The sequence below is a fragment of the Podarcis tiliguerta genome (assembly GCF_965153285.1).
Source record: "Podarcis tiliguerta genome assembly, chromosome: 2".
NCBI lineage: Eukaryota > Metazoa > Chordata > Lepidosauria > Squamata > Lacertidae > Podarcis > Podarcis tiliguerta.
The window spans coordinates 6,067,172-6,093,440 of NC_139535.1; the positions used below are offsets into that span (position 1 = coordinate 6,067,172).

Sequence of the window (26,269 nt, forward strand, 5' to 3'; positions counted from 1 at the left end):
AAAGACACAACACCAAAAGAAAAAGGATCAGGAGGGAGGAGGAGAAAGCACATTCAAGCATAATTGCACTCTCCTTGTAATGACCAGTGCCAAAAGCTGAGCCAATAGGAAGCCTCTTCTCTCCAGTCTAGCCTGATGGAATGGTAAATTGGGGGAAGAACCTGATGGGCAGGACCAGCCCTACCATTGGACGGTTGGGCGGAGACTGATGATTTGGGGCACCATTGACAAGGCAGCAAATGTGTGGTCATGTAGTTTTATTTTACTGGCATGGAGGGGGAAGAGACACTTGTGGGATCTTCTGCCTGAGGGGCCAGAATAACTTCCCTAGCTTTGGATATTCCACACTTTGACTTACGGAGCGGGGCCCCATTTCCTATTCTGCCTCAAGCAAAAAATAAAATAAAATTCCGCTGCTGGCTCTGCTGAGGTGGGTTGTCGGTCTTATAAAGGTAAAGCTACCCCTGACCGTTAGGTCCAGTCACGGACAAGTCTGGGGACACAGAGAAGAGGAGGAATTTCCCGTTGCACCTCGGCTGCTGCGGAAGACGGAAGCAGGAGGATTTAGAGAAGCCAACTGCTCTCCTTGGGGAGGGATGTGGATTGTTGCTTGCAAGCTGATGCCTGAATAAAAGAACTATAAAATATAAGCTGCTTGCTAATTCCTATCTGTGAAGTTACCGGAGTGGGAGGCGGACCCTCCATGACAGTGTGTGTGTGTAAGAGAGAGAGAGAGAATGAATGAGCATGTACCGTTTTTTTCGCTCCACAGGGCACACCGGATTATAGGGCGCACCTAGTTTTTAGGGTGGGAAATAAAGGGGGGGGGATTATTCCCGCCCTCCCAGCCCCAAAGAGCAAAGAAGCCAAGACAGCGAGCAGGATGGATCCCGCTCGCTATCTTGGCTTCGTTTTTAGCCGTGGGGCTAGGGAGGGGGAAGCCCGAGCTTCCACTGACCCCAGCCCCCAGAACAGGTCCGGGAGCGGCGGCAAGGTTGCGCGCTGTTGGGTTGAAATAAGCGACTCCCGGAGCTTGCGGGGCTGGGGGCGTGCTCCGAAGGCTTGCGGATAGCTGCCTGAAGCCCGGGGAGCGCAGCGGGAGTTGGCTGCTATCTGCAAGCCTTCGGAGTGCGGCAGGAACTCCTGCTGCGCTCCGAAGGCTTGCGGATAGCTGCCTGAAGCCCGGAGAGCGAGAGGGGTCAGTGCGCACCGACCCCTCTCGCTCTCCAGGCTTCAGCGAAAGCAACGCGAAGCCTCCGGAGCGTGGAGGGAGTGCTCCCTCTGTGTTTCGGAGGCTTCCCGTTGCTATCGCTGAAGCCAAGGAGCCTGCATTTGCTCCATAGGACGCACACACATTTCCCCTTCCTTTTTGGAGGTGGAAAACTGCGTCCTATAGAGCGAAAAATACGGTAAGTGTATTGTGTGTGTCTAAGATCTATCTTGCACACTCAGCAAATCCACACACCCTTTCCTTCCTCTGCCTGATTCTGCACTTTCCCTCCTTTCCCTCCCCTCTAGACAAACTCACCTGAGCAAACAGCATTTCTGCTTAGGAGCTACTCATATCCCATCTCGGAAGGTAACACGCACCTTAAATTCCCAAAAAGGCTTTGGCGGGATATTGTGCGGGGACGAGTGGAAGCCTAGCAGGAGCTGTCTCCTGTCACGATTTATACCACATTTTGGACCACCAATCAATTACCTATAGACCATAATTTCTCTCTATTTTACTAAAGCAAGTGGAAATCAAATTTTTAAAAACAGTTAGGTTTCTTTGTTGTCAGCACATCAATATGACTCCTTGCCTGGCGTTCATTTCTACAGTGAGTGATAGAATCTCGTTCTACAGTTTTTCCTGAGTGCGGAAGAGTGAGGTGCATCTTCTGGATAAAGCTCTAGCCATGTCCAAAGGATTGGTCTCTTCCCTGCGTAGATTCTTTGATGACGTTGAAGGTGTGCAGTATTGCTGAGGTGATGTTGATGTGGATTCTGCTTGGTGAATTATTTGACGAGATCACTGGTTTTGGGGTTGTTGTTTTTGTAAATAACTTTTTATTGTATCTCCAACGGTGACAGACTACAAATGATGAGATTACTGTTCAGATGGAAGTATTTTCCACTCTCTAATCAATTACACGGTTTCCACAGGGTGTGAATTCTTTTGATGAGAAGCTAAAGTTTTCTTTTCACCAAAGCTCTTTCCACACGCTGAGCACCGATAGGGTTTATCCCCTGTGTGGATTCTCTGATGAGAAGTGAGGTATCTGCTGAGACGGAAGGACTTCCCACACTCCGAACATTTATATGGCGTCTCCCCTGTGTGAATTGTTTGGTGAGAGGTCAGGTGACTCTTCTGAGTGAAGCGTTTCTCGCACTCGGGGCACTGATACGGTTTCTCCCCTGTGTGAAGTGTTTGGTGGGACGTAAGGTGGGAAATACTGATGAAGCTCTTTCCGCACTCTAAGCATTGATACGGCGTCTCTCCCTTGTGAAATTTTTGATGATTCGTTAGAGTTATATTGTGCCTGAAGCTCTTCCCGCACTCCAAGCACTGAAATAATTTCTGTCCTGTGTGAATGGTTTGATGTGAAGTGAGATATCTCTTCTGCCTGAAGGTCTTTCCACATTCCAAGCACTGGTATGGTTTCTCCCCTGTGTGGATTCTCTGATGAGGGATGAGGTTCACCTTCCGAGTGAAGCACTTTCCACACTCCAAGCATTTGTAGGGTTTCTCCCCTGTATGAATTCTTTGATGATTAGTGAGAACCCACTTGTGAGCGAAGCTCTTTCCACATTCCTGGCACTGATATGGTTTGTCATTTGTAGGCGTCCTTTGAGGCCTGGTGGGGCTGGAACCGCGCTGAAAACCCTTTCCACCTGCTGCAATGGAAACAGGAAAGAGACTGAGATAGAAATGGAGCCCCAAATCACATAGTATATATTCCAATGCTTGAAACATCTGAGGCAAGATAGGACAGCAGTTTACAAAACAGAATGTAGTTTCTGATGTTGTTTTGCAACTATGGGTTATATACGTGTGTGTGTGTGTGTGTGTGTGTGTGTGTGTATTCCTATCTAACAAAATCTCCGTTTTGCAATATTTTAAAAAAAGAATTCAATTAGGCTTTTCATTTACATGGAAAGGTGGAATTGCAGAACTATAGAAAAACTAATGTATAAAGTTTGAATTTTAGCATTTATACATGCCAGCAGTGGGGCAGGATGGGGCCCGAGGTTCTAAAGCACAAGAAATGTCCAGTCTGTTAGTTTATGTTGATGTTCATGGGTTGTTGTTGTTGTTTTACAATTTTTAGAATAAATAAATAAATAAATAAATACATAAATACATACATAAATAATAAACAAACAAACAAATAAATAACATTTTGGACGTTTCCTTTAAGTCCTTTAAGGACTTTAAAACAGATTTTATATAGATTTATTTATCTATATTTATATAGTGCAGTATCCTTAAAAAATATATATCAAAGCGGTTTGCAGAAATGAAAACAAAGCGATAACAATAAAACCATTAAAAAGTTAAAGGGATCAATAGTCTGGGATGGCAGGAGGTGAAATCCAGCAACATCTGAATTTTTTTTTATTTACGGTCGTACCTTGGTTTTCAAACAACTTAGTTCACAAACAACTTTGAACTTTGCCTTGGAAGCCGAACGGCCGGCGCAACTTCCGCGGCTTCCGATTGGCTGCAGGACGCTCCTGCTGCCAATCGGAAGCCGCGCCTTGGTTTCCAAACATTTTGGAAGTCAAACAGACTTCCAGAATGCATTCTGTTCGAAAACCAAGGTACGACTGTACTTACTTATTAAAATTTGAATAGCGCCCTTTACCCAAAGCTCTTCAGGAGTTTCATAATATTAAAATACAAAATAAGGACACAAAATGGATAATAAAAGCCAAGCCAAATCCTGGAAGGCTTCAGGATCACCCCAGAAACACGAGAGAAACACGGAGCCTCACCGAGGGAGACGACGACCTTACAGTTTTCCTCCATGACCTCCTTGTGCAGCCCTCTCTGGTCAGGATCCAGCAGAGCCCATTCCTCCTCCGTGAAATGCACAGCCACATCCTGGAACGACACGGGACCCTAGAAGGCAAAGATTAACATAAACATGATCTGGGATGCGGGTGGCGCTGTGGTCTAAACCACAGAGCCTAGGGCTTGCCGATCAGAAGGTTGGTGGTTCGAATCCCCGCAATGGGGTGAGCTCCCGTTGCTCGGTCCCTGCTCCTGCCAACCTAGCAGTTCGAAAGCACACCAGCGCAAGTAGATAAATAGGTACCACTCCGGCGGGAAGGTAAACGGCGTTTCCATGCGCTGCTCTGGTTTGCCAGAAGCGGCTTAGTCATGCTGGCCACATGGCCTGGAAGCTGTATGCTGGCTCCCTCGGCCAATAAAGCAAGATGAGCGCCGCAACCCCAGAGTCAGCCACAACTGGACCTAATGGTCAGGGGTCCCTTTACCTTTAAACATGATCTACCAGCAAAATCCAGAAGCCTAGACAAGGGAAAGATCGCCGGGTCCTATTGTCCAGGATTTAAAACCAGGATAAAATCTGACAACATTTGGAATATGAGTTCATACAGGAAGTGGCAGGCTATTAACATCAATGTATGCATGCAGACTGTCTCGCCAGAGTGGCGCATGCTCTGGTTATCTCCCGCCTGGACTACTGCAATGCGCTCTACGTGGGGCTACCTTTGAAGGTGACCCAGAAACTACAACTAATCCAGAATGTGGCAGCTAGACTGGTGACTGGGGGCGGCCGCCGAGACCACATAACACCGGTCTTGAAAGACCTACACTGGCTCCCAGTACGTTTCCGAGCACAATTCAAAGTGTTGGTGCTGACCTTGAAAGCCCTAAACGGCCTCGGTCCAGTATATCTGAAGGAGCGTCTCCGCCCACATCATTCTGCCCAGACACTGAGGTCCAGGGCCAAGGGCCTTCTGGCGGTTCCCTCACTGCGAGAAGCCAAGTTACAGGGAAGACATTAATACTGCTAATTGAGGTCCAGTTCCGAGGGCCTTCTGGTGGTTCCATCCCTGCAAGAAGCCAAGTTACAGGCAACCAGGCAGAGGGCCTTCTCGGTGTTGGCACCCGCCCTGTGGAACACCCTCCCACCAGATGTCAAAGAGAAAAACAACTACCAGACTTTTAGAAGACATCTGAAGGCAGCCCTGTTTAGGGAAGCTTTTAATGTTTAATAGACTATTGTATTTTAATATTCTGTTGGAAGCCACCCAGAGTGGCTGAGGAAACCCAGCCAGGTGGGCGGGGTATAAATAATACATTATTATTATTATTATTATTATTATTATTATTATTAGGATGATGCTTCTGGCCCAGAGATGGAAAGAAGGAGAAGTACCACCCAGACAAGAGTGGGCGATGGAATATGCAGAAATGGCAAAACGTGATGGGAAAGATCAGCAGCCAGGAAGACCAAATATTTTCAAAAGACTGGAATAACCTTTTTAATATATTCGAAAGACCACTGTAGGCAGTTGAAATCCTTGGCAGGAAAGCAATGACACTTGTAAAGTAAAATGAACTTTGGTTACTATGATTATATCACAGATAGTAAAGGTAAAGGTAAAGGTACCCCTGCCCGTACGGGCCAGTCTTGACAGACTCTAGGGTTGTGCGCCCATCTCACTCAAGAGGCCGGGGGCCAGCGCTGTCTGCAGACACTTCCGGGTCACGTGGCCAGTGTGACAAAGCTGCTCTGGCGAGCCACCGCAGCACACGGAACGCCGTTTACCTTCCCGCTGGTAAGCGGTCCCTATTTATCTACTTGCACCCAGGGGTGCTTTCGAACTGCTAGGTTGGCAGGCGCTGGAACCGAACGACGGGAGCGCACCCCACCGCAGGGATTCGAACCGCCGACCTTTCGATCAGCAAGTCCTAGGTGCTGAGGCTTTAACCCACAGCGCCACCCGCGTCCCTAGATAGATAACGGTAAATGATGCAGGAATTCTTTTATTTTTATTTTTAAGTAAAGGAACCCATGGAAGGAGGGAAGAAGGTCTGAAGGTTCGAAAGAACCTTTTTTATTTTTTTTTCAGAATGGCTATGTTTATTGTGTACAACTTTATGTAAAACTAACAGAAAATTATTTTTAAAAAGCAAAAAAAGAGGATAATAACACAGCATCAATTTATATAAGAATGCATGGGAGTATATGACATTAGGCTTTTGCACTTTGTTTTTTTTTAACTCATTTTTTCTCTCTTTCTTACACACATCGTGGTTCTTTTCGCCCCTTAACTTTCTCCCCTTCCCCTCCCCCCCCCCGTATCACTTTATTTCTAAAAACGAAATAAGGATTTAAACCTTATGGGCACCCACAGATTTCGTCAAAGGAAGAATCAAAGATTCGGTCAGGCCCAGGGAGGTGGCAGCGGGCAGAGGGACTGCCCTTCTTTTCCCCTACCTGATCTGTTGCCATGGCAACTGCTTCCTCTCTGCCAGAAGGAAGATGCAGGCGAGATGGTCCTGCCAGCATCATTCCATCACCTGGGAGAGACAAGGAGGGAGAAACAGACATCAGCAAGTGTTTGCCTCAGAGGCCAAGAGCCACATGTCGAAAATACACACTGAGGTGAATTTACAGATTGTCTCACCCGTTTCATACAGTCTGAATATTTAGACCCCATCACTTTTTTTTGTTCATCTCCACTCCTCCTAGGCCATTATTGACAAATCAAGTGTTTTCCTCCATGTGGAATAATAATAATAATAATAATAATAATAATAATAATAATAAATAAATAAAATAAAATAAAATAAATATTTATATCCCGCCCTCCCCTGCCAGAGCTGGGCTCAGGGTGGCTAATACCGGCAAAATTTCAATAAAAACATAATGGGAGGGGGGAACCAATTTAAAATACAGGTTAAAAATACAATTTAAAATGCAGCCTCATTTTAATAGTAGCCCATAAAACCAGAAGGGGAGGGAAACGTAAGGGTCAGACTGAGTCCAAACCAAAGGCCAGGTGGAACAGCTCTGTCTTGCAGGCCCTGCAGAAAGATGTCAAGTCCCGCAGGGCCCTAGTCTCTTAGGACAGAGCGTTCCACCATGTCGGGGCCAGCACTGAAAAGGCCCTGGCCCTAGTTGAGACCAATCTAACCACCTTGCGACCTGGGACCTCCAAGGTGTTGTCATTTGTGGACCTTAAGGTCCTCCACAGGGCATACCAGGAGAGGTGGTCCCGTAGGTACGTGGGTCCTAGCCTGCTTTGGGTGCTGAAAATAACACAGAATCGTAGAATCTTAAGAGTTGGGAGGGACCCAAGGGTCATCTAGTCCAACACCCTACAATGCAGGAATAAACTCAGCTACAGCATCCATGACAGATGGCCTCCACTTAAAAACCTTCAAGGAGAGTCCACCACCTCTCGTGGGAGTCTGTTCCACTGCCGACCAGCTCTCACTGTCAGGAAGTTTCCCCCCGAATGTTTAATCGGAATCTCCTTTCTTGTAACTTGAAGCCATGGGTTCGAGTCCTACCCTCCAGAGCAGGAGACATGCTCCTTCCTCCATGTGACAACACTTCAGATATTTGAAGATGGCTATCATACCTCATCTCAGTCTCCTCTTTTCCAGGCTAAACATACCCAGCTCCTTCAACCGTTCCTCCTAAGACTTGGTTTCCAGACCCTCAATCATCTTGGTCACCCTCCTCTGCACATATTCCAGCTTGTCAACATCCTTTTTAAATTGTGGTGCCCAGAATTGGCCACTACTGGGGGTCCCTTTACCTTTACGTAGCACTGTGGAAGAGTACTGGAAGAAAGTGCCTCCCCACCTCAAGGCCCTTTAAATCAGGGTGCTCCAACGCATGGCCCAAAGGCCGCATGTGGCCCTTGAGGCCTTTTTTGGTGGCCCTCAGCAGCATTTGACATCTGCCAGCCCTCCACTGCCTTCCCAAAGCTGAGTAAGCGAGTTGCTGAGCTTTGGGAGGGAGGTCCTAGGGCTGGAGGTAAAAGGTAAAGGGACCGCTGACCATTAGGTCCAGTCATGACTCCAGGGTTGCGGCGCTCATCTCGCTTTATTGGCCGAGGGAGCCGGCGTATAGCTTCCGGGTCATGTGGCCAGCAGGACTAAGCTGCTTCTGGCGAACCAGAGCAGAGCACGGAAACGCCGTTTACCTTCCCGCCAGAGCGGTACCTATTGATCTACTTGCACTTTGACGTGCTTTCAAACTGCTAGGTTGGCAGGAGCAGGGACTGAGCAACAGGAGCTCACCCCATTGCAGGGATTCGAACCGCTGACCTTCTGATCGGCAAGCCCTAGGCTCTGTGGTTTAACCCACAGCACCACCCGGAGAGAGGGCATCAAATTTTGTCTTCACTCCCTGTGTCATGCAAAGTATTCTTGCAGCCCACTTAGTCTGAGAGGTTGGGCTGCCCTGTCTTTATTGCATCCACTGTGTGGTGTAGTGGTTAAGAGTGGTGGACTCGTAATCTGGGGAACCGGGTTCGCCTCTCCACTCCTCCACATGCAGCTGCTGGGTGACCTTGGGCCAGTCACCCTTCTCTGAAGTCTCTCAGCCCCACTCACCTCACAGAGTGTTTGTTGTGGGGGAGGAAGGGAAAGGAGAATGTGAGCCGCTTTGAGACTCCTTCGGGTAGCGATAAAGCGGGATATCAAATCCAAACTCCTCCTCCTCTTATTGCATAGCAGCGGATCAGACCAAGTTCAGGCCTGCCTCGTTAATCCTTACCTGGTATGGCGGCTCCTTGTTCCCCCTCCTGCACGACCATCCATCTCAGGGGCCTCCCTCTGGCGTCCAAAGGCGTCTTCTCTGCCTCAGGGAAACCAGCGGCCCCTTCTGCAAACAGACCCTTTGCCAGAAACAGGAGATGGGGAGCAGGATTAGGAACAACTCAACAACCTTTTGTATATATCATGCAAACAATCACTAAATAGTGGTGGTACACCAATATTTATCAAGACAACAATATTTCCTGAGCTAGCCTGGGTAGCAAATACTGAGCATCAAAGTCCAAAGCCTAGGAAATAAAATCCCACCAGATGACACAGAAACATTCTGGAGTCTCCACGCCAAAGGAAACTTGCAATCTATGTGTGATTTCTTTCCCGGCAAAAGCAATTATGGGGTACCCTCCCTCACACTCCTGCCCCCTAAAAATTAGGATATAAAGCTCTCACCTGCTGCTCTGCCTGCTTCTTCTCCTCTGCCCGGCTCAGGAGGAAACCTTCAGCCAGAGCCACCGCCTGGGAACTGGTCTCTGCTCCACATTCCCTGACCCAGTTCTCCATCTCCGGGGGGAGGACAGCCAGGAACTGCTCCAGGATCACCAGGTCCAGGATCTGATTTTTCGTGTGTCGATCTGGATTCAGCCACTCACAGCAAAGGCGGTGGAGCCGGGTGCAAACCTCTCGGGGCCCTTTGGCCTCCTGGTAGTGGAAGTGCCTAAACTGCTGGCGCTGGACATCTGAGCTGAGGGCATCCACCTCACCCAGGATCTCCTGCGTGGGTCTTTCCAAAAATTCTCCGCTGTTCCCAATGTTGAAGTCATTGGACACTCTTCTTCTTGTAGGTCCAGCTAAGTCTTGCTTGTCCATCACTGATCTGGGCTCCAAAGAATATTCTGAATCTCCCTTCTTCTTCAAAGACTGCGCTGACCAGAGGTGGTACACCAATTCCTGCAAAGCCAACATATTGTCTTGTTAGAGAATTCTTGTCTTATTTATTTATATTTTTTCAAATATATACATTTCATTAGTTTTACAATCTATTTAACATTTCCAAATTGTGACTCCCTCCTCCCTCTTTCTGTGGTCCCTTAAATTAATTTTTTTAATGTCTTCGGCATCTTCTAGTTCATTTTACTTGCTCATTTATTTACCTTCTGTAAATATATACTCTTATAAAACTGCAGGTTATTACATTAATCCTGCTAATTGAGGTCCAGTTCCGAGGGCCTTCTGGTGGTTCCATCCCTGCAAGAAGCCAAGTTACAGGGAACCAAGCAGAGGGCCTTCTCGGTAGTGGCACCCACCCTCTGGAACGCCCTCCCAGCAGATGTCAAAGAGAACAACAACTACCAGACTTTTAGAAGACATCTGAAGGCAGCCCTGTTTAGGGAAGCTTTTAATGTTTAACAGACTATTGTATTTTAATATTCTGTTGGAAGCTGCCCAGAGTGGCTGGGGAAACCCAGCCAGATGGGCGGGGTATAAATAAATTATTATTATTATTACTAGTATTTCAGTTGGCGCCCCTTGTCTTTGATCCATGGGGGGTTCCAGCTTCCAGTCGCTCTTTGCGTTCAGCGGCAAAAGGTCTCCCACCCACTCCCGTGTCGCTGGGACCCTTTTAAACGCCGATTCAGGGGCGGGAGCTCAGGAAGCGGCAAAGCTAAGTCATTCCCACACCACTGCGTATCTGCTCCAAATTCCCTCCACCCGCATAAGAAAGAAAGAAAGAAGGGAAGTTCAGAAGATTCTTGGGAATCTTGTTTTTTATATAATATGTTGTGGTGCGAGTGTAAATGTTACCATGGAAAATCAAATAAATAAATCTGTAGGATGGAAGGAAGGAAGGAAGGAAGGAAGGATGGGGTGAAATGATAAATGGGATGGGGGTCTCTCCTGCTGCTCTTGGGGCCCCACAATCTCCCAATAGGTTAACAATCCACCTCCCCTTTCTTTGCATTGCATTCACTGGGTGGCGTAATAATAATAATAATAATAATAAATTTTTATTTATATCCTGCCCTCCCCAGCCAAAGCTGGGCTCAGGGCGGCTAACAACAATAAAACAGTACAAAAGTACAGCACAAACAACACTCTAAAATCATTCATTATAAAATTAATTAATTCAATAATAATAATAATAATAATAATAAATTTTTATTTATATCCTGCCCTCCCCAGCCGAAGCCGGGCTCAGAGCGGCTAACAACAGTAAAAATAACATAAAATCACAATCAATTAATTGAAACACATTCTAAAATCAATTCATTCCAAAATCAATTCAAAATCAAATTAATGGCAACCACTGGGCTAGAGTAGCAACTTGGGTATCCCCCCCAAGGGGGGTTTCCAGCCCCCACCCCAGCTGTCATTTTCCTGCCTGGCCCCTCCCCCGACCATGCACCCTCCCCCGCAGCCCTGGGGCTCCCCTTCACTCAAATGCACTAACAATGTGCATGCCCCCCCCCCGCTCACCAGATCCCAGAAGGGACCACCCACGCAGCGCTTGCAAGAGACAGATGAACCGGGCAGGAAAGCAGAGGGGAGGAGGCGCCCTCCCCCCCCCCGCCCCATCCTCTTCCTCCCATTGCCTTCCCGTCTAGGCATCCTGCTCCGTTCACTTTAACCCTTAGAAGGTTAGGTGCAGGAGGAATCGTAGAGTTGGAAGGGACCCCCGGGCGTCATCTAGCCCAACCCTGCGCAATGCAAGAATCTTTTGCCCAGCGCGGGACTCGAACCCAAGACCCTCCTGCTCTAGCGACTGAGCTATTCCCCCCCCCCCCGCCCTTCCCAAAGCAGTGCCTGAGCCTCCCAGGGGCACGTTTCTTCAGGTTTCATCCAGCGTCTCTGGATCATCCGTGCAAAAAATATAAATAAAGAGGGGGGTGCCAAAGAGGTTTGGGGGCCGAGCCTAGCACGTGATGCTCCTGCCCCACACCGCATGACCGGAAGTGTGGGCTACCCGCCTCTCCCCCCCCCCTACGATCCCCTGCCTGTGGGAGCCTATCTGCTCTGCTCATAGTGAAATGGGTTTGACAGCGAGGAGACACAAGGGAGCAAAGAGTTAGAGGTGGGGAAAGACCGGGGTTTTTGCTTTGTATAAAGTGTTGCAGGGATTTATGTATAGGTTGGGGGGGGGGATCGCCCCTCCAGCAGATATCACGCACATGCAGCCCACTACCAAAATCAGCACAATCGCTTTTGTGACTTTTGTGATTTGTCCCCACAAAACACTTCCTCACAGTTTCTTCCTATCTATTCAAAGGGCCTTTGCTGCACAATACCAAATGTAAGAATTCACTGATAAATGTATCTATGTACTGGCTCACTGGGAAAACTTCAGAAATCCATATAGACATGTGAGCTCAGCTACTCAGCAGCGCCTCTGCCTGAGTGATAATTCCTCGCATCCTGATACCTGAGTGCCAGACAGGTAGCCATTCCAGACATAACAAGCCCAGATGAAGACAAAAGGGTGTTATTGACTTGGCTGGGAAACAGGGAAATGTAAATATCTCTTGTTACACTTGATGGGTGTTTGGTGGAGGGCAAGGGGAACCATGGGGCAGGGTCCAGGATGCTCAGATTACTGCCACCAGACCTCCCCTTTCATGATGTAACCGTGATGTAGTTGGGGGGGTGTAACATGGGGATTATAGGGATGCGGGTGGCGCTGTGGGTTAAACCACAGAGCCTAGGACTTGCTGATCAGAAGGTCAGTGGTTTGAATCAAGTAGATAAATAGGTACCGTTCCAGCAGGAAGGTAAATGGCGTTTCCGTGCGCTGCTCTGGTTTGCCAGAAGCGGATTAGTCATGCTAGCCACATGACCCGGAAGCTGTATACTGGCTCCCTTGGCCAATAAAGTGAGATGAGCGCCGCAACCCCCAAGTCGGCCACGACTGGACCTAATGGCCAGGGGTCCCTTTACCTTTACCTAACATGGGGATTAGGAGCTAATAAAAGTTTGGGGGCTCTTTTGTTCGGGGCTTCCATTTGTTCTACCTTGAGGCAGGTGGGAGTCCTGTCACGACAGTCTTCAATAAAGACCAAGCCTACGGGCTGCTGTTTTGCTCCCGTATTCCTGGCTGGTGTCCTTGTTTTTTGTCCAAGGGAGCCCTCAGATTTCTCCGTTAACAAAAGCAAGGTGTGTAAAAGATGGAGGAGCCCTCCGCGCTCCCATTGCAGAACATCTGAGGGCTTATGATAATAAGAATTTATAATAAGAATAATTTATTATTTATACCCCGCCCATCTGGCTGGGTTTCCCCAGCCACTCTCTCCTCCGCAGACTGACACAAAGTGGTACCCAAACTTCATCTAGCAGGGCACTCCCATCTTCAAACCTTCATTTGCCCTCTTCCGGTGGGGGTGCTGACCTTGTTTAAAGGAAAAAGCAGCAGCCTTGAAGGGCATCGTCCCACTTTCCTGTAACCTCCCTGTATTTGAAGAACACACAGCAGCAGAAGGTAAGAAAGTCTGGATGTAAGGGGGGGGCAGTGAGAAAAGAAGTGTCACCTTTTGTTCTCGCTGCCCCCGACCCTCAAAAAAGCCTAGACCCAGACGTACGCTCAGTGCTTTGTGGAGCACAGGGTGGCCGAAGGGTGTCAAGCAGCCGGCTGTCCGGTGCTTGAGAGGAACCACGATCGATATCAGGAGATTCGACAAATGAATTGCCTTGCCCTCCTATGGAAGTTGGCCAACAGGGCAAGAGACAGATCTGGCTTACCAGCCCACAGAGAATTTCCCACCCTGAAAGAGCAACGGACATGAAAACAAAAGGGTCCCTCTCCTGGGGAAGTTTCCAACTCACAATTTTGACCCTGCAGGGGAAGGTCCACGAAACATAGGCCCAAGAGAGATTGGAGCAGAGAGATGAAAAAGGAAAAGGCATTTTGAGCTCCCTGCATTCAGATTTGACAGGTGTCACTGCAGGCGTCTCCCGTCCCTCCCCTCTGTGCTGAGGTGTGAGGACAGGCAACAAAAACACAGTTTAAGACATTTATTTCACTTATGTATACGAAAAGCTCTATCCTGTTTTTCTAGCGCCAACATACCACGCAGAGCATCCTTTCCTTGTTTTACACAGCTGTGTCCAGTACTGTAAATATGCCTTTCTTCTTCTTTTAGATGCTTTCAGAAAGAGAAACGAAGCATTTCTTAAAGAGGTTTGCAACCCAAAATCCACTTAGCTGAGAAAATGCACCCAGCTCCTCCCCACGCCAGAGTTACGCTTGTTCAGTGATATCCCAAATCTCTCCATATCCCCGTTCCTCCACCCATCAGTTGCCGGAGTGAAACAAAGTTTGACTCTTCCTGCTAGGACCACCCTGGGCATCCATCACATGATATATGTTTGCTTGCTTGTCTGTGTGTCAGTATCTACACACATACACACACTAGCAGAAAGGAACTGGCGTCGCTCAGGAATTCTAACAAACCCAAAAATACTGAATTCATACATGGATAATGTAACTTGTTTGCTCCTGGGGCTGCACCCCTCTCCCTAACCAGGGGGACACCAAACCAGGATCTGGCCCCAAATCAATTTGGGGTCAGGGTTCATGTTTAATTGGGGATTTAAAAAACCCTATATGGTCAGGAGTGGGGGAGAGAGCCTTGAATTCATACGGTAATGCTTTCCACAATCACAGAATTCACATGCTTTTCCACTGAGTGAATTATCTGATGATAAGTAAGAGTTATAGTCTATCTGAAGCTCTTTCCACACTCCAGGTACTTATATGTTTTTGCCCCTGAGTGAATTCTTTCATGACAATGGAGGTATGCCCTTGTATCGAAGCCGTTCCCACGTTGCACTGGTACGGTTTCTCCTGCGTGTGAATTCTTTGATGAGAAGTGAGGTCCCTGCTCAGACAGAAGCACTTTCCACACACCAAACACTGATACGGTTTCTCGCCTGTGTGAATTCCTTGATGATAGGTGAGATTTGCCTTTTGTGTGAAGCCCTTTCCACATTCCAAGCACTGATACGGTTTCTCCCCAGTATGAACTCTCTGATGAGCAGTAAGAATCGTCTTCTGTGTGAAGCACTTTCCACATTCCAGGCATTTGTACGGTTTCTCCCCTGTGTGAACTCTGTGATGGCGAATGAGGTCTTTGTTCAGGCAGAAACCCTTTCCGCACTCTGAGCATTTATATGGTTTGTCTCCGGTATGAATTTTTTGATGAGAAGTGAGGCTCGTCTTTTGCATGAAGCTCTTTCCACACTCCAGGCATTTATGTGGTTTCTCCCCGGAGTGAGTTCTTTGGTGATAAGTGAGATCGCACTTCCGAATGAAGCTCTTTCTGCACTCCAAGCATTCGTACGGTTTCTCCCCGGTGTGAATTCTTTGGTGGTAAGTAAGAGTTAAATTCTGCCTGAAGCTCTTTCCGCACTCCAGGCACTGATATGGTTTCTCCCCTGTGTGAATTGTCTGATGACAGGTGAGATTCCTCTTCTGAGTGAAGCTCATTCCACACACTAAGCATTGATATGGCTTCTCCCCTGTGTGAGTTCTCTGATGATCAGTGAGCTTCGTCCTGCTGCTGAAGAACTTCCCACACTCCAAACACTGATACGGTTTCTCTTCTCTGTGAATTCTCTGATGATTAGTGAGAGTTCTGTTTTGTCCAAAGCTCTTCAGGCACTCCAAGGGTGTATAGGTTTTCTCCACTGTGTGAATTTTCTGATGAGTTTGATAAGTGAAACTTTCGTTCTCATGAAATGCCTTTTCACACTCTAAGCACCGATATGGTTCCTCCCCTGTGTGAATTATCTGATGTGAAGTCCTGTTCGGATGGAAACTCTTTCCACACTCCAGGCACTGATAAGGTTTCTCCCCAATATGGATGCTTTGATGTGTAGCAAGATCAGAACGATGATGAAGGTCCTTTCCACGTGCTGTAATGAAAATAGGAAAATGAGGTTGAAAAAGAGCTTGAAATCCTTTTGTGACATACCACATATAGGTGGTTATATTCTGATGACAGAAACCAACCAAGACAAGATAGGAGAGCCAGAGTTTTTTATTCTAAAGGAGAGTGTCAATTTAGTGGGTGTGACATGGTGTAATTGAGAGAGCGGGGGGGACATAATTCGCAGTAGACATGCTAATGCAGCTTCTTTAAAAAGAAAAAACAAGGTTAACATTTAACAAAACCAAACCCTATTTTTAAGGAATTGTCAAAAATTGAAAATCGATTGTGCCTCAGGGCAAGACACAGAAAATAATTCACCCATTTGAACTGTTGTGCCAAGTTCCATGAATATACAACAGGATTTTTCATGGGCACCTGGGAAAATATTAAATTCATCCGTTTAAAAAATCTAATTTCGTTATTGAAGCTTCTTTGCAAATATGGATTATGTGTACAGATATGCCCCTATATATCTCTCACTTTTACAAACTGTTGCTTTGATTGTGTTCTGGTTTTAATTGTTCATAATGAGCTCCAAGCATTGTTAGCCAACTTGTAGATTTCTGTTCAATGGAAAGGGGGGGGGTATAAATGTTTCGATAAAGAAAAATAGCTAAACCCTGCACGACGGAAAGAAGGAGGTACTAAATTGTTGGGATTCTGCAAAACGGAAACAGCAGCTAAAATTCATATATAATTTCTAAATAAATATTACAATCCACTAGGGAAATATACTTTTACTGAGAGAGGCCACGATCCCACAGTTCTCCTCCATGACTTCTTTGTGTAGAGCTCTTTGGTCAGGATGCAGCAGAGCCCACTCCTCGGCCGTGAAACACACAGCCACATCCTCAAACGATGCTGGGTCCTGAAGGAAAAGCAAATATTTCCCCCTTTATAGGTAACACCATCCCAATTCAAAAAACTCACCAACGCTGCCTACCTGCGAGCCCTGCATTCACAGCCTTCCTGCTGGGCAGCTTCCTTGACCCCATAACTCCCCCCCCCCCTTTAAATGCCAATATACAGACACACCCTGACTACCTCCTGGCAGCCTCCCCACTGGTCCTTCTCCTTACCTGGTCCGTTGCCACAGCAACCGCTTCCCTTCCACCAGAAAGAAACGGATGATTATGTCTCGCTGGCATCATTCCATCGCCTGTGAGAGACAAAGGTGGGAGACAAAGATCAGAATGTGCTTGTCTCAGAGGTTAAGTGGCCCATGTCTAAGCACCCCCTTGACATTACAAAATGTCTCATCCGTCATGTATACAGTGGTACCTCGGGTTACATACGCTTCAGGTTACATACGCTTCAGGTTACAGACTCCGCTAACCCAGAAATACTGCTTCAGGTTAAGAACTTTGCTTCAGGATTAGAACAGAAATTGGGCTCCAGTGGCACGGCGGCAACAGGAGGCCCCATTAGCTAAAGTGGTGCTTCAGGTTAAGAACAGTTTCAGGTTAAGTACAGACCTCCGGAACGAATTAAGTATTTAATCCGAGGTACCACTGTATTTCGGTTGTTCATAGACGTTCTTATTTTCAGTACAGTCAAACCTCGGTTCCCAAACGCCTCTGTTTTGGAACATTTCAGCTCTCAAACGCCGAAAACCCAGAAGTAAGTGTTCCGGTTTTCAAACGTTTTTCGGAAGCCGAACGTCTGAAGCGGCTTCCGCTCGACTGCAGGAATCTCCTGCAGCCAATCAAAACCGTGCCTCGATTATCGAACATTTCGGAAGCCGAATGGGACGGATTACATTTGTCAACCGAGGTTTGATGGTGCTGTGCAAACTCATCTCTCCGCAGCTGGGATCTTGGCAAAGTACAAGATGGCTTCCATGTGTTCAAGTGCTGAAAATAAACATCACATTGAACTGTGGAAAAGGACCAGAAGGAAGTGTATCTCGCTCCCCCTGCACACGTGCGCGCGCACACACACACACACACACACACACACAGCAGAGTCAGGCGAACCCACAATGATTTGCTGGATTTTTTTTTCATTTTTTTTTCATTTACTGTTGTATGAGATTTTTCAACTGTTCTTCTATGTTCTTTCAATGCTGATTTCAAATCTGAAATCGATTTTCGTGTACATGCTATAGTTATCTTGCAGTTTCCGACTTTTGCCGACATGTCATATTTATACTGGGGATAAATGGACACTGACACGTTGATCTACCCTAATCACATGGTGATTATTGTTTTGCAAACTTAATTTTTCTTTATTTTTATTGTTTTGTAACCTAACCTAACCTAAATATTTGTATTTTTCAGATCGGACCATATAAGAACATATAAGAACAGTTGGAAAATCACATGCAAAAGAATCCTGGCATCCTTGTTCCCCAGTATACTGTGTATACTGCCAACCTAGCAGTTCGAAAGCACCCCCGGGTGCAAGTAGATAAATAGGGACCGCTTACCAGCGGGAAGGTAAACGGTGTTCCGTGTGCTGCGCTGGCTCGCCAGATGCAGCTTGTCACGCTGGCCACGTGACCCAGAAATGTCTTCGGACAGCGCTGGCTCCCGGCCTTTAGAGTGAGATGAGCGCACAACCCTAGAGTCTGGCAAGACTGGCCCGTACGGGCAGGGGTCCCTTTACCTTTACCTTTATACTGTGTATCCCAGGGGAATACATTTCTTGCATACCTCCAACTGTACATAGATATACATGTCATTTTCAATGCTATAAATGTCATGTTCAATGCTATATAAGTCACTTACATTTATACTCATATTGTACTATTTTGGCTATGTGTTTCATAAAATACTGAATTCTTGCATTGTGAAAACAAAGATTAAGGTGAAAAGTGAAAAACAGGAATTGCAAAAAAAAGCAACCTAGAGCTTACAGAACAAAACCAACTTCTGATATGAAATCAGCACATCAAAATCAGGTTAGAACAACTGCAGGTGTCAATGTAGCAAAAATTTTGTTTCCCAGTGATTAATGGAAGGAGACCAAGTTCAAGTTCATGCTCCATTACCCAGCAAGATGACGCCTCCCTCCTCCTCCTCCTGAACCTTCCACCTTTGCAGGGGAATCTCTCTGGTGTTCTCTGGAGCCTTCACAGCATCAAGGAAATCAGTGGCGACTTCTGTGAACAGACCCTTAACCAGAAAGAGGGAACGGGGGGAGGATGAGAAAAGGAACGTTAGCGGCAAAGGCCTTGGTGTTTGGGACACTTTTAGAACATAGCTGTCAACTTACAGATTTGAAAATAAGGGATCAGCATCCAAAATAAGAGATTTTGCTTAGCTTATACAGAAATCCGCCACTGATGGATCCTTGCTGCTTTTGCTGCCACTGACTGTGTTTTGCAGGGGGTTGGACTAGATGATCCTAAGGGTCTACAACTCCCACCAAAGAAGAGGGGCAGACAAAACTGATGAACGACGTCGAGATGGCAAAGCTTACAGGCAGAATTAGAAACCAGGAAGAGGATCTCTTTAATAAAGAATGGGGGAAGTTTATAATTTCGTTGAAAAGCTATTTTAAAGAGTTACATACATTGGTAGGATTGACAGAAAACTTGTAGTAAAAATGTGAACTATGGATGGACAAATGATTTATAAAAATAGAGTTATGAAAGGGATGCAGAGGGGGAAATCACTACATTAAGATGCTGCACTGGTTGGAGGGGATGCTAAGCAGCACGTCGGGGCTGCCGTCGTCCTGGCGTGAGGAGTTCCATCGGCCCTTCGCCGCACGAGAGGGAAGGAGGGAGAGAGACTCTCGCCCATGCCGCCCACAAGCCTGGCATGAGGCGGTTGCAGTGCCGCGGCAGCCGCTGAAGTGCCGTCCTTCTGCGTCCACCCCCTTCTCTTCCTCTTCCCTCAGGCCGCCTCCTCAGCCACCGCCTCCGGCTTCCCCTGGCAGTGCGGCAGAAGTCTCGCAACAGAGGGGCTGCCTGTCCGCCTGCCACCACCCGCCTCCTCAACCTGAGCGGGAAAAAGCAGAGACGGAGACACGGCAGCTCGTGCGCGCGTGCCCTCTCTCGGCGGAGGACCCCGAGCCGCTGCTTCCCTCCAGAGCCGGGCGAGCGTGAAACCCATGAAATTTAAGGGACATCATCAATAAGGGACAGCAGCGGGACATGGCGCTGGGATAAGGGAGTTTCCCGCCAAATAAGGGACGGTTGACAGCTATGTTTCAGAAAGGATTTGAAAAATATAGGTAGTTTTGAGATTTTCTGCCTCATGTTCCTCAGCCCTTTCAAACCACCAGAACAAAACTTTTTCAAACCTGCGGCTCCTTCGGCTTCCTGTCCTCTGCCTGGCTCAAAATAAAACCTTCGGCCAGGGCCACCGCCTGGGAACAGGTCTCTGCTCCACATTCCCTCACCCAGTTCTCCATCTCCGGGGGGAGGACAGCCAGGAACTGCTCCAGGATCACCAGGTCCAAGATCTGAGTCTTAGAGTGAAGCTGTGGCTTCAGCCACCGACGGCAGAAGTCGTGAAGTAGGTTGCAAACCTCCCGGGGTCCCTCGGCCTCCTGATAGTGGAACCGCCTGAAACGTTGGCGCTGAGCGTCTGAGCTGAGGGCGTCCTCCGTACCCAGGATCTTCTGCACAGTTCTTTCCCAGAATCCCTCACTCCTCCCAACCCGGGTGGTGCCAAGGCCAGCTGTGGCTTGTCCATCCATGTTGGGTCTGTGCTCCAAGGAATCCTCTGGCTCTCCCCTCTTCTTCCAATCTGCCTTTTCAAGGCAAAAGCTGCCCTGATTCAAGGTACAACCAAGCCCTGCAAAGTGAAGAAAATGGCTTGTTAGAGAATCATTGAATTGGTACGGCTAGAAGCTTTCCGTTCACCTAACAGATGGACAACAAACATGGGTTCTTCAAGTCCTTATGGGGCTAAGTTACTGCAAGGCTGAAAGGAGGAAGACTCAGCATGTAACACCCAGTGGCCTGAAGATCTCACTGCTCTTTCTACATCTGATTGCACGACTTATAATAGTCAGTTTCATTTAGATATCTATTTGGGCATTTGGACTGCTTATATTTATGTATAAATAAATATTTATATTTACATATCTACGGGACCGCCTCTCCTGGTATGCCCCGCAGAGGTTATCCCATGAATAACCATAGTTTAGAGGTCCCGGGCCCTAAGGAAGACAGGCTATCCTCCACCAGGGCCAGGGCCTTTTCAGTGATGGCTCCAACCTGGTGGAATGCTCTGTCCCATGAGACTAGGGCCTTCGGTCGGGCCTGTAAGACAGAGCTATTCCGCCTGGCCTTTAATTTGAATTCAGCCTGATCTTTTATTTCCCTTCCCTTCCCTCCCCCTCCCCTTTTATGAAGATTATCCGCTCTGAGACCCCACAGCTAATTCTCCCCTGGCCTCCTCACTGGCCCAAATAGGACCAATTCAGCCAGCTAGCCCTAAATTGATTTTTGAATTTTATTGTTATTCATATTTTATGCTGCTTTTATCATTAAGTGTCTTAAATTTGTTGTTAGCCGCCCTGAGCCTGGTGTTCTGAACCGGGAAGGGCGGGGTATAATAATAATAATAATAATAATAATAATAATAATAATAATAATAATGTCTCTCCCATATCAGTCTCTAGAGGTGAGGGGAGACAGACTTTCAGTTCCTCATCAGGCAATGGCGTTTCCACCTGCCTTGCCCCACCTAGCCTTTCCCAGACTATGATTTTGAGAACAGCAGCAGCAGCAGCAGCAACAACAACAGGGAATATTTCATTCATTCAGAGATTATTATTTTTTAAAAAATAGTTTCATACGTTGTGCTTCTTTGTTTCTCAATTTGATCCTTTACATGGTTTTGTATGTTTTGTGGTATTTCACGCATTGTGATTTGCTGTTACTTTTATTGATTATATGTTGGCAATTCTTTATTGCGGTTGAACTGCTTAATTATTATTTGCTGATGTTTCCTATTAGATTCTGTTGGATTGTTGAATGTTGCTTTGTTTCATATAAGTTATTGGCTGCAGCAGCTTCCTGCAGCCAATCAGAAGCAGCACTTTGTTTTCCAAACTTTTTGGAAGTCGAATGGACTTCCGGAACGGATTCCATTTGACTTCCGAGGTATGACTGTACTGGGGATTAGAGGGCAGTTATGTTGCATGAGGGACGCGGGTGGCGCTGTGGGTTAAAGCCTCAGCGCCTAGGGCTTGCCGATCGAAAGGTCGGCGGTTCGAATCCCCGCGGCGGGGTGCGCTCCCGCTGTTTGGTCCCAGCGCCTGCCAACCTAGCAGTTCGAAAGCACATCAAAGTGCAAGTAGATAAATAGGGACCGCTTACTAGCGGGAAGGTAAACGGCGTTTCCGTGTGCGGCTCTGGTGAGCCAGAGCAGCGATGTCACGCTGGCCACGTGACCCGGAAGTGTCTGAGGACAGCGCTGGCCCTTGGCCTCTTTGAGTGAGATGGGCGCACAACCCTAGAGTCTGGCAAGACTGGCCCATACGGGCAGGGGTACCTTTACCTTTACCTTTATGTTGCATGAAGGCTCTGGATTAAAGCCTTCCATGCCCTTGGGAATCAGAGGATCCTGCATCCATCCTTCCACTGATTCCCACCCCCCTTCTCTATAATCCTCACTGCTTAATCCATAAACCACTCACACACAAGCTGTTTACTTCCCACTGGTACCTGCTGCCTTAGATTAAAAAGGGTTCCCATTTTCAGCTGCGCTTCTGTACTCCGGGACAAAAAAAAAAAGTTCCCCTGCACGGGTTATGTGCTGCACATCTGAAAGCGCACACCAACACACACGAGTGTCCACCATGCCTGCAGACCCTCCAAGTGTCCCTATTTTCCAGGGATTTACTTACAGAAGCCGCCCTGGTTTCTGATTTGATCTCTGAATGTCTCGCTTTTCCCTGAGACCTCCCTATTTTCATCAGGGAAATGCTAGAAGGTATGTAGCTATCTGACACCCCCCCCCAGCCATGTACAGGGAAGTTTTTTAATGTTTAATAATTTATGTTTTTATAAGGGACGCGGGTGGCGCTGTGGGTTAAACCACAGAGCCTAGGACTTGCTGATCAGAAGGTCGGCGGTTCGAAACACCGCAACCCTGCTCCTGCCAACCTAGCAGTTCAAAAGCACGTCAAAGTGCAAGTAGATAAATAAGTACCGCTCCAGCGGGAAGGTAAACGGCGTTTCCGTGTGCTGCTCTGGTTCGCCAGAAGTGGCTTAGTCATGCTGGCCACATGACCTGGAAGCTGTATGCCGGCTCCCTTGGCCAATAAAGCGAGATGAGCGCCGCAATCCCAGAGTCGGTCACGACTGGACCTAATGGTCAGGGTCCCTTTACCTTTACCTTTATGTTTTTATATATGTTGGAAGCTGCCCAGAATGGCTGGGGCAAACCAGACAGATGGGTGGAGTATAAATCATAGGATGATGATTATGATAATATTAAACGAGCGAGGTCCCAACCAAAGAAGAATGGCAACTTAAACTGATGGAATATGCACAGCTTGCGGATCTAATTTACAGAGTAAGAGAACAAGAAGAACATTTGTTTAAAGAAGATAGGAAAATGTTTATTGAATATATGGGGGGACGACTGTGTACACTTGAAAACGTTGGCAGCATCAAGATAAATTCAACAGTGTAAATAAGTTTTGATGGAATAATGGAATACTGAATGCATTAGTTTATATAAAATATGCAGGGATTTATGCTATGCAAAACGAACCATGGAAAGAGAAGGGAAGTCACTGGTATTTCAAGGTTGTCTAAATGAATATTCAAAGTTGTAAAACAGAAAACTTAATAAAGCCCCACATCCCAGCCCTGCAGACCTACTCGAAAACTCCCCACGGCATGAAACATCCAAGGGGCCTCTTGCTGGCTTTGCAGAGAGGAGGGAGAAAGAAGCCCGGATCCCAAAAGCTTGTGTTCAGGGACGTTTTTAATGTGTGAAATTTTAATGTATTTTTAATCTTTGTTGGAAGCCGCCCAGAGTGGCTGGGGAAGCCCAGCCAGATGGGCGGGGTACAAATTATTATTATTATTACTATGATGATGATGTGTTGTGTTGGGCAGATCCCAGATGAATCAGCTGCAGAGGCTGCCTCCCTATGGGGCAAAGTGGGGCCAGGGTTTGGCTCCCTACACACTCTCAGCCGGCTACCCCCAACCCCCCACCCCCCATTTCCTCCCCATTCAAAGCCTGGGATCCCGGAATCTCCCCCTCCTCACCCCTCCCTTTCAGGTCCTCCTAGGCCCCCACCCCTGCATCCCAGGGACCCCCACCCTTCAAATAGACAATATTTTTGGGGGGGGGCGGCTCACCAGATCCCAGGAGGGGCCACCGATGCAGCGCTTGGGGGAGACAGAAGAAGCTTCCCTACAGGAGAAGTGGGTTGGTGGGGGTGGAGATGCACTTCCGGTATGAGACCACCCTCCCCTTCCTCTCTAGGAATCCTCTCCACTTCTCCTTCCTCTCTAGGAATCCTGTCTACTTCCCCTTCCTCTCTAGGAATCCAGTTCAAGTTCATTTTAACCCTTTAGAATGTTCAGCAGCATCTTGAAGCCTCTTGACCAGGGGTCAGCAACCTTTTCCAGCTGCGGGCCTGTCCACTGTCCCTCAGACCATGTGGGGGGCTGGACTATATTTTTTGGGGGGGGGGCGGGGAATGAACGAATTCCTATGCCCCACAAGTAAGCCAGAGATGCATTTAAATAAAAGGACACATTCTACTCATTTAAAAACACGCTGATTCCCGGACCGTGCACAGGCCAGACTGAGAAGGCGATTGGGCCGCATCCGGCCCCGGGCCTCAGGTTGCCTACTCCTGCTCTTGATCCTTTGCTGCTGGGCGGGGGATTATATGCAGTAATAATAATAATAATAATAATAATAATAATAATAATAATAATTTATTTATACCCCGCCCTCCCCGGCCAGAGCCGGGCTCAGGGCTGCTAACACCAATAAAATCACAGTAAAAACATAATGGGGGGGATGACAATTTAAAATACAGGTTAAAATGCAATTTAAAATGCAGCCTCATTTTAAAAGTAGCATAAATAGATCAAGACCATAAGGGGGGGGGGGGAACAGAAGGGTCAGACTGAGTCCAAACCAAAGGCCTGGTGGAACAGCTCTGTCTTGCAGGCCCTGCAGAAAGATGTCAAGTCCCGCAGAGCCCTAGTCTCTTGTGACAGAGCGTTCCACCAAGTCGGGGCCAGTACTGAAAAGGCCCTGGCCCTAGTTGAGACCAAACTAACCACCTTGCGACTTGGGACCTCTAAGATGTTGTCATTTGTGGACCTTAAGTTCCTCCGTGGGGCATACGAGGAGAGGCGGTCCCATGTTACGGTTTTGCTGTGTTGCAACCCATGTTTTTCCAAAGCTGAGCTGCACCATTTACTCTCCCTCAGGAGCTTGTGGACTCTCCTCCCTGGGAGGTTAAAGCAGAGACTGGATGGGCATCTTAATTTGAGTCGCCATTGCTGCCTTGCAGAGGGTTGGACTAGATGACCCCGGGATCCCTTCCAACACTTAAGATTTATCCAAGGGAGTTGCAACTTGGAAGCCCTTAATTCAGAGCATCCTTCCCAAATCACACGGATATCCTGTTGTACCCGGCCTATCTGGATTGTCCCAGTCACTCTGGGCGGCTTCCAACATATATAAAAACATAATACAGTGGTACCTTGCTTCTCAAACTTAATTCGTTCTGGAAGTGTGTTCCAAAACCAAACCCTAAGTTATAATTAGAAAAATATTGATAATTATTCATAAAGGAAACAGTTTATAAGAAGTACCGTATTTTTCGCACCATAGGGCGCACCGGACCATAGGGCGCACCTAGTTTTTAGACGGGGAAATCAATAAAAAAAATCTCCCCCCCCCCCAGCCCCAAAGAGCAGCGTACAGGCTGCCCACAACCTCTCCCTGCCGGAGGGGTTGCGCGCGGCTATGTTACAAGCCAAGGCAGCCAGCGGGATGGATCCCGCTGGCTGCTTTGGCTTCCTCTTTAGCCCAACGCAACTTCTCCCTCTCGGGAGAAGCTGCGTGGGGCTAAAGAAGCCATAGCCCCGTGCAGCTTCTCCCTGCCGGAGGCACAAGCCTGCATCCGCTCCATAGGACGCACACACATTTCCCCTCAATTTCTGGAGGGGAAAAACTGCGTCCAATAGAGCGAAAAATACGGTAAATAAGGAAACCAGATACAGGATAAAGGAAGTCTTTTATTTGGTTGTTTGTATTGTTGTATGTTATGTTCACTGTATGTTATATTCACGTTTAATGAGGGTGGATTTGTGTATTGGGGGGCGGGGGGGTTGTGTTATGTTGTAAATAAAATTCCAATAAAAATTAAGAAAACAAAACAAAACAAAAGCATTCCATAAGCAAGGCACTTTCCCATAGAAAGTAATGCAAAATGGATTAATGGTTTGAGTGAAGCACTTTCCACACTCCAGGCACTTATAGGGTTTTCCCCCTGTGTGGATTCTCTGATGAGAATGAAGGCATTTCTTCCAATTGAAGCTCTTCCCGCACTCCAGGCATTCTTAGGGTTTCTCCCCTGTGTGATAATGGACAATTCACAGTCTCTCCCCCCCCGCACCTACCTCACAAGAATGTTGTGAGGATAAAAT

The 26,269-nt window shown here is 47.4% G+C and overlaps 2 protein-coding genes across 2 annotated transcripts; both read right to left on the reverse strand.

Moving 5' to 3' along the window:
* Positions 1–1,987: 1,987 nt before the first annotated feature.
* LOC310670409 (uncharacterized protein) lies at positions 1,988–11,693 on the reverse strand. Its single transcript, XM_083425729.1, has 6 exons — positions 11,228–11,693; positions 9,203–9,700; positions 8,754–8,874; positions 6,459–6,541; positions 3,982–4,108; positions 1,988–2,880 (listed from the first exon to the last, which is right to left on the reverse strand). Exons 1-6 carry the CDS (start codon positions 11,357–11,359, stop codon positions 2,132–2,134), a joined length of 1,710 nt encoding a protein of 569 aa, XP_083281855.1. The 5' UTR covers positions 11,360–11,693; the 3' UTR covers positions 1,988–2,131.
* A 2,045-nt stretch (positions 11,694–13,738) lies between these two features.
* Positions 13,739–24,146, reverse strand: LOC310670320 (uncharacterized protein). The gene is made up of 6 exons (XM_083425490.1): positions 23,954–24,146; positions 19,924–20,420; positions 18,665–18,788; positions 16,752–16,831; positions 16,408–16,540; positions 13,739–15,655 (listed from the first exon to the last, which is right to left on the reverse strand). Exons 2-6 carry the CDS (start codon positions 20,320–20,322, stop codon positions 14,454–14,456), a joined length of 1,938 nt encoding a protein of 645 aa, XP_083281616.1. The 5' UTR covers positions 20,323–20,420; positions 23,954–24,146; the 3' UTR covers positions 13,739–14,453.
* Between the last annotated feature and the right edge of the window lie 2,123 nt (positions 24,147–26,269).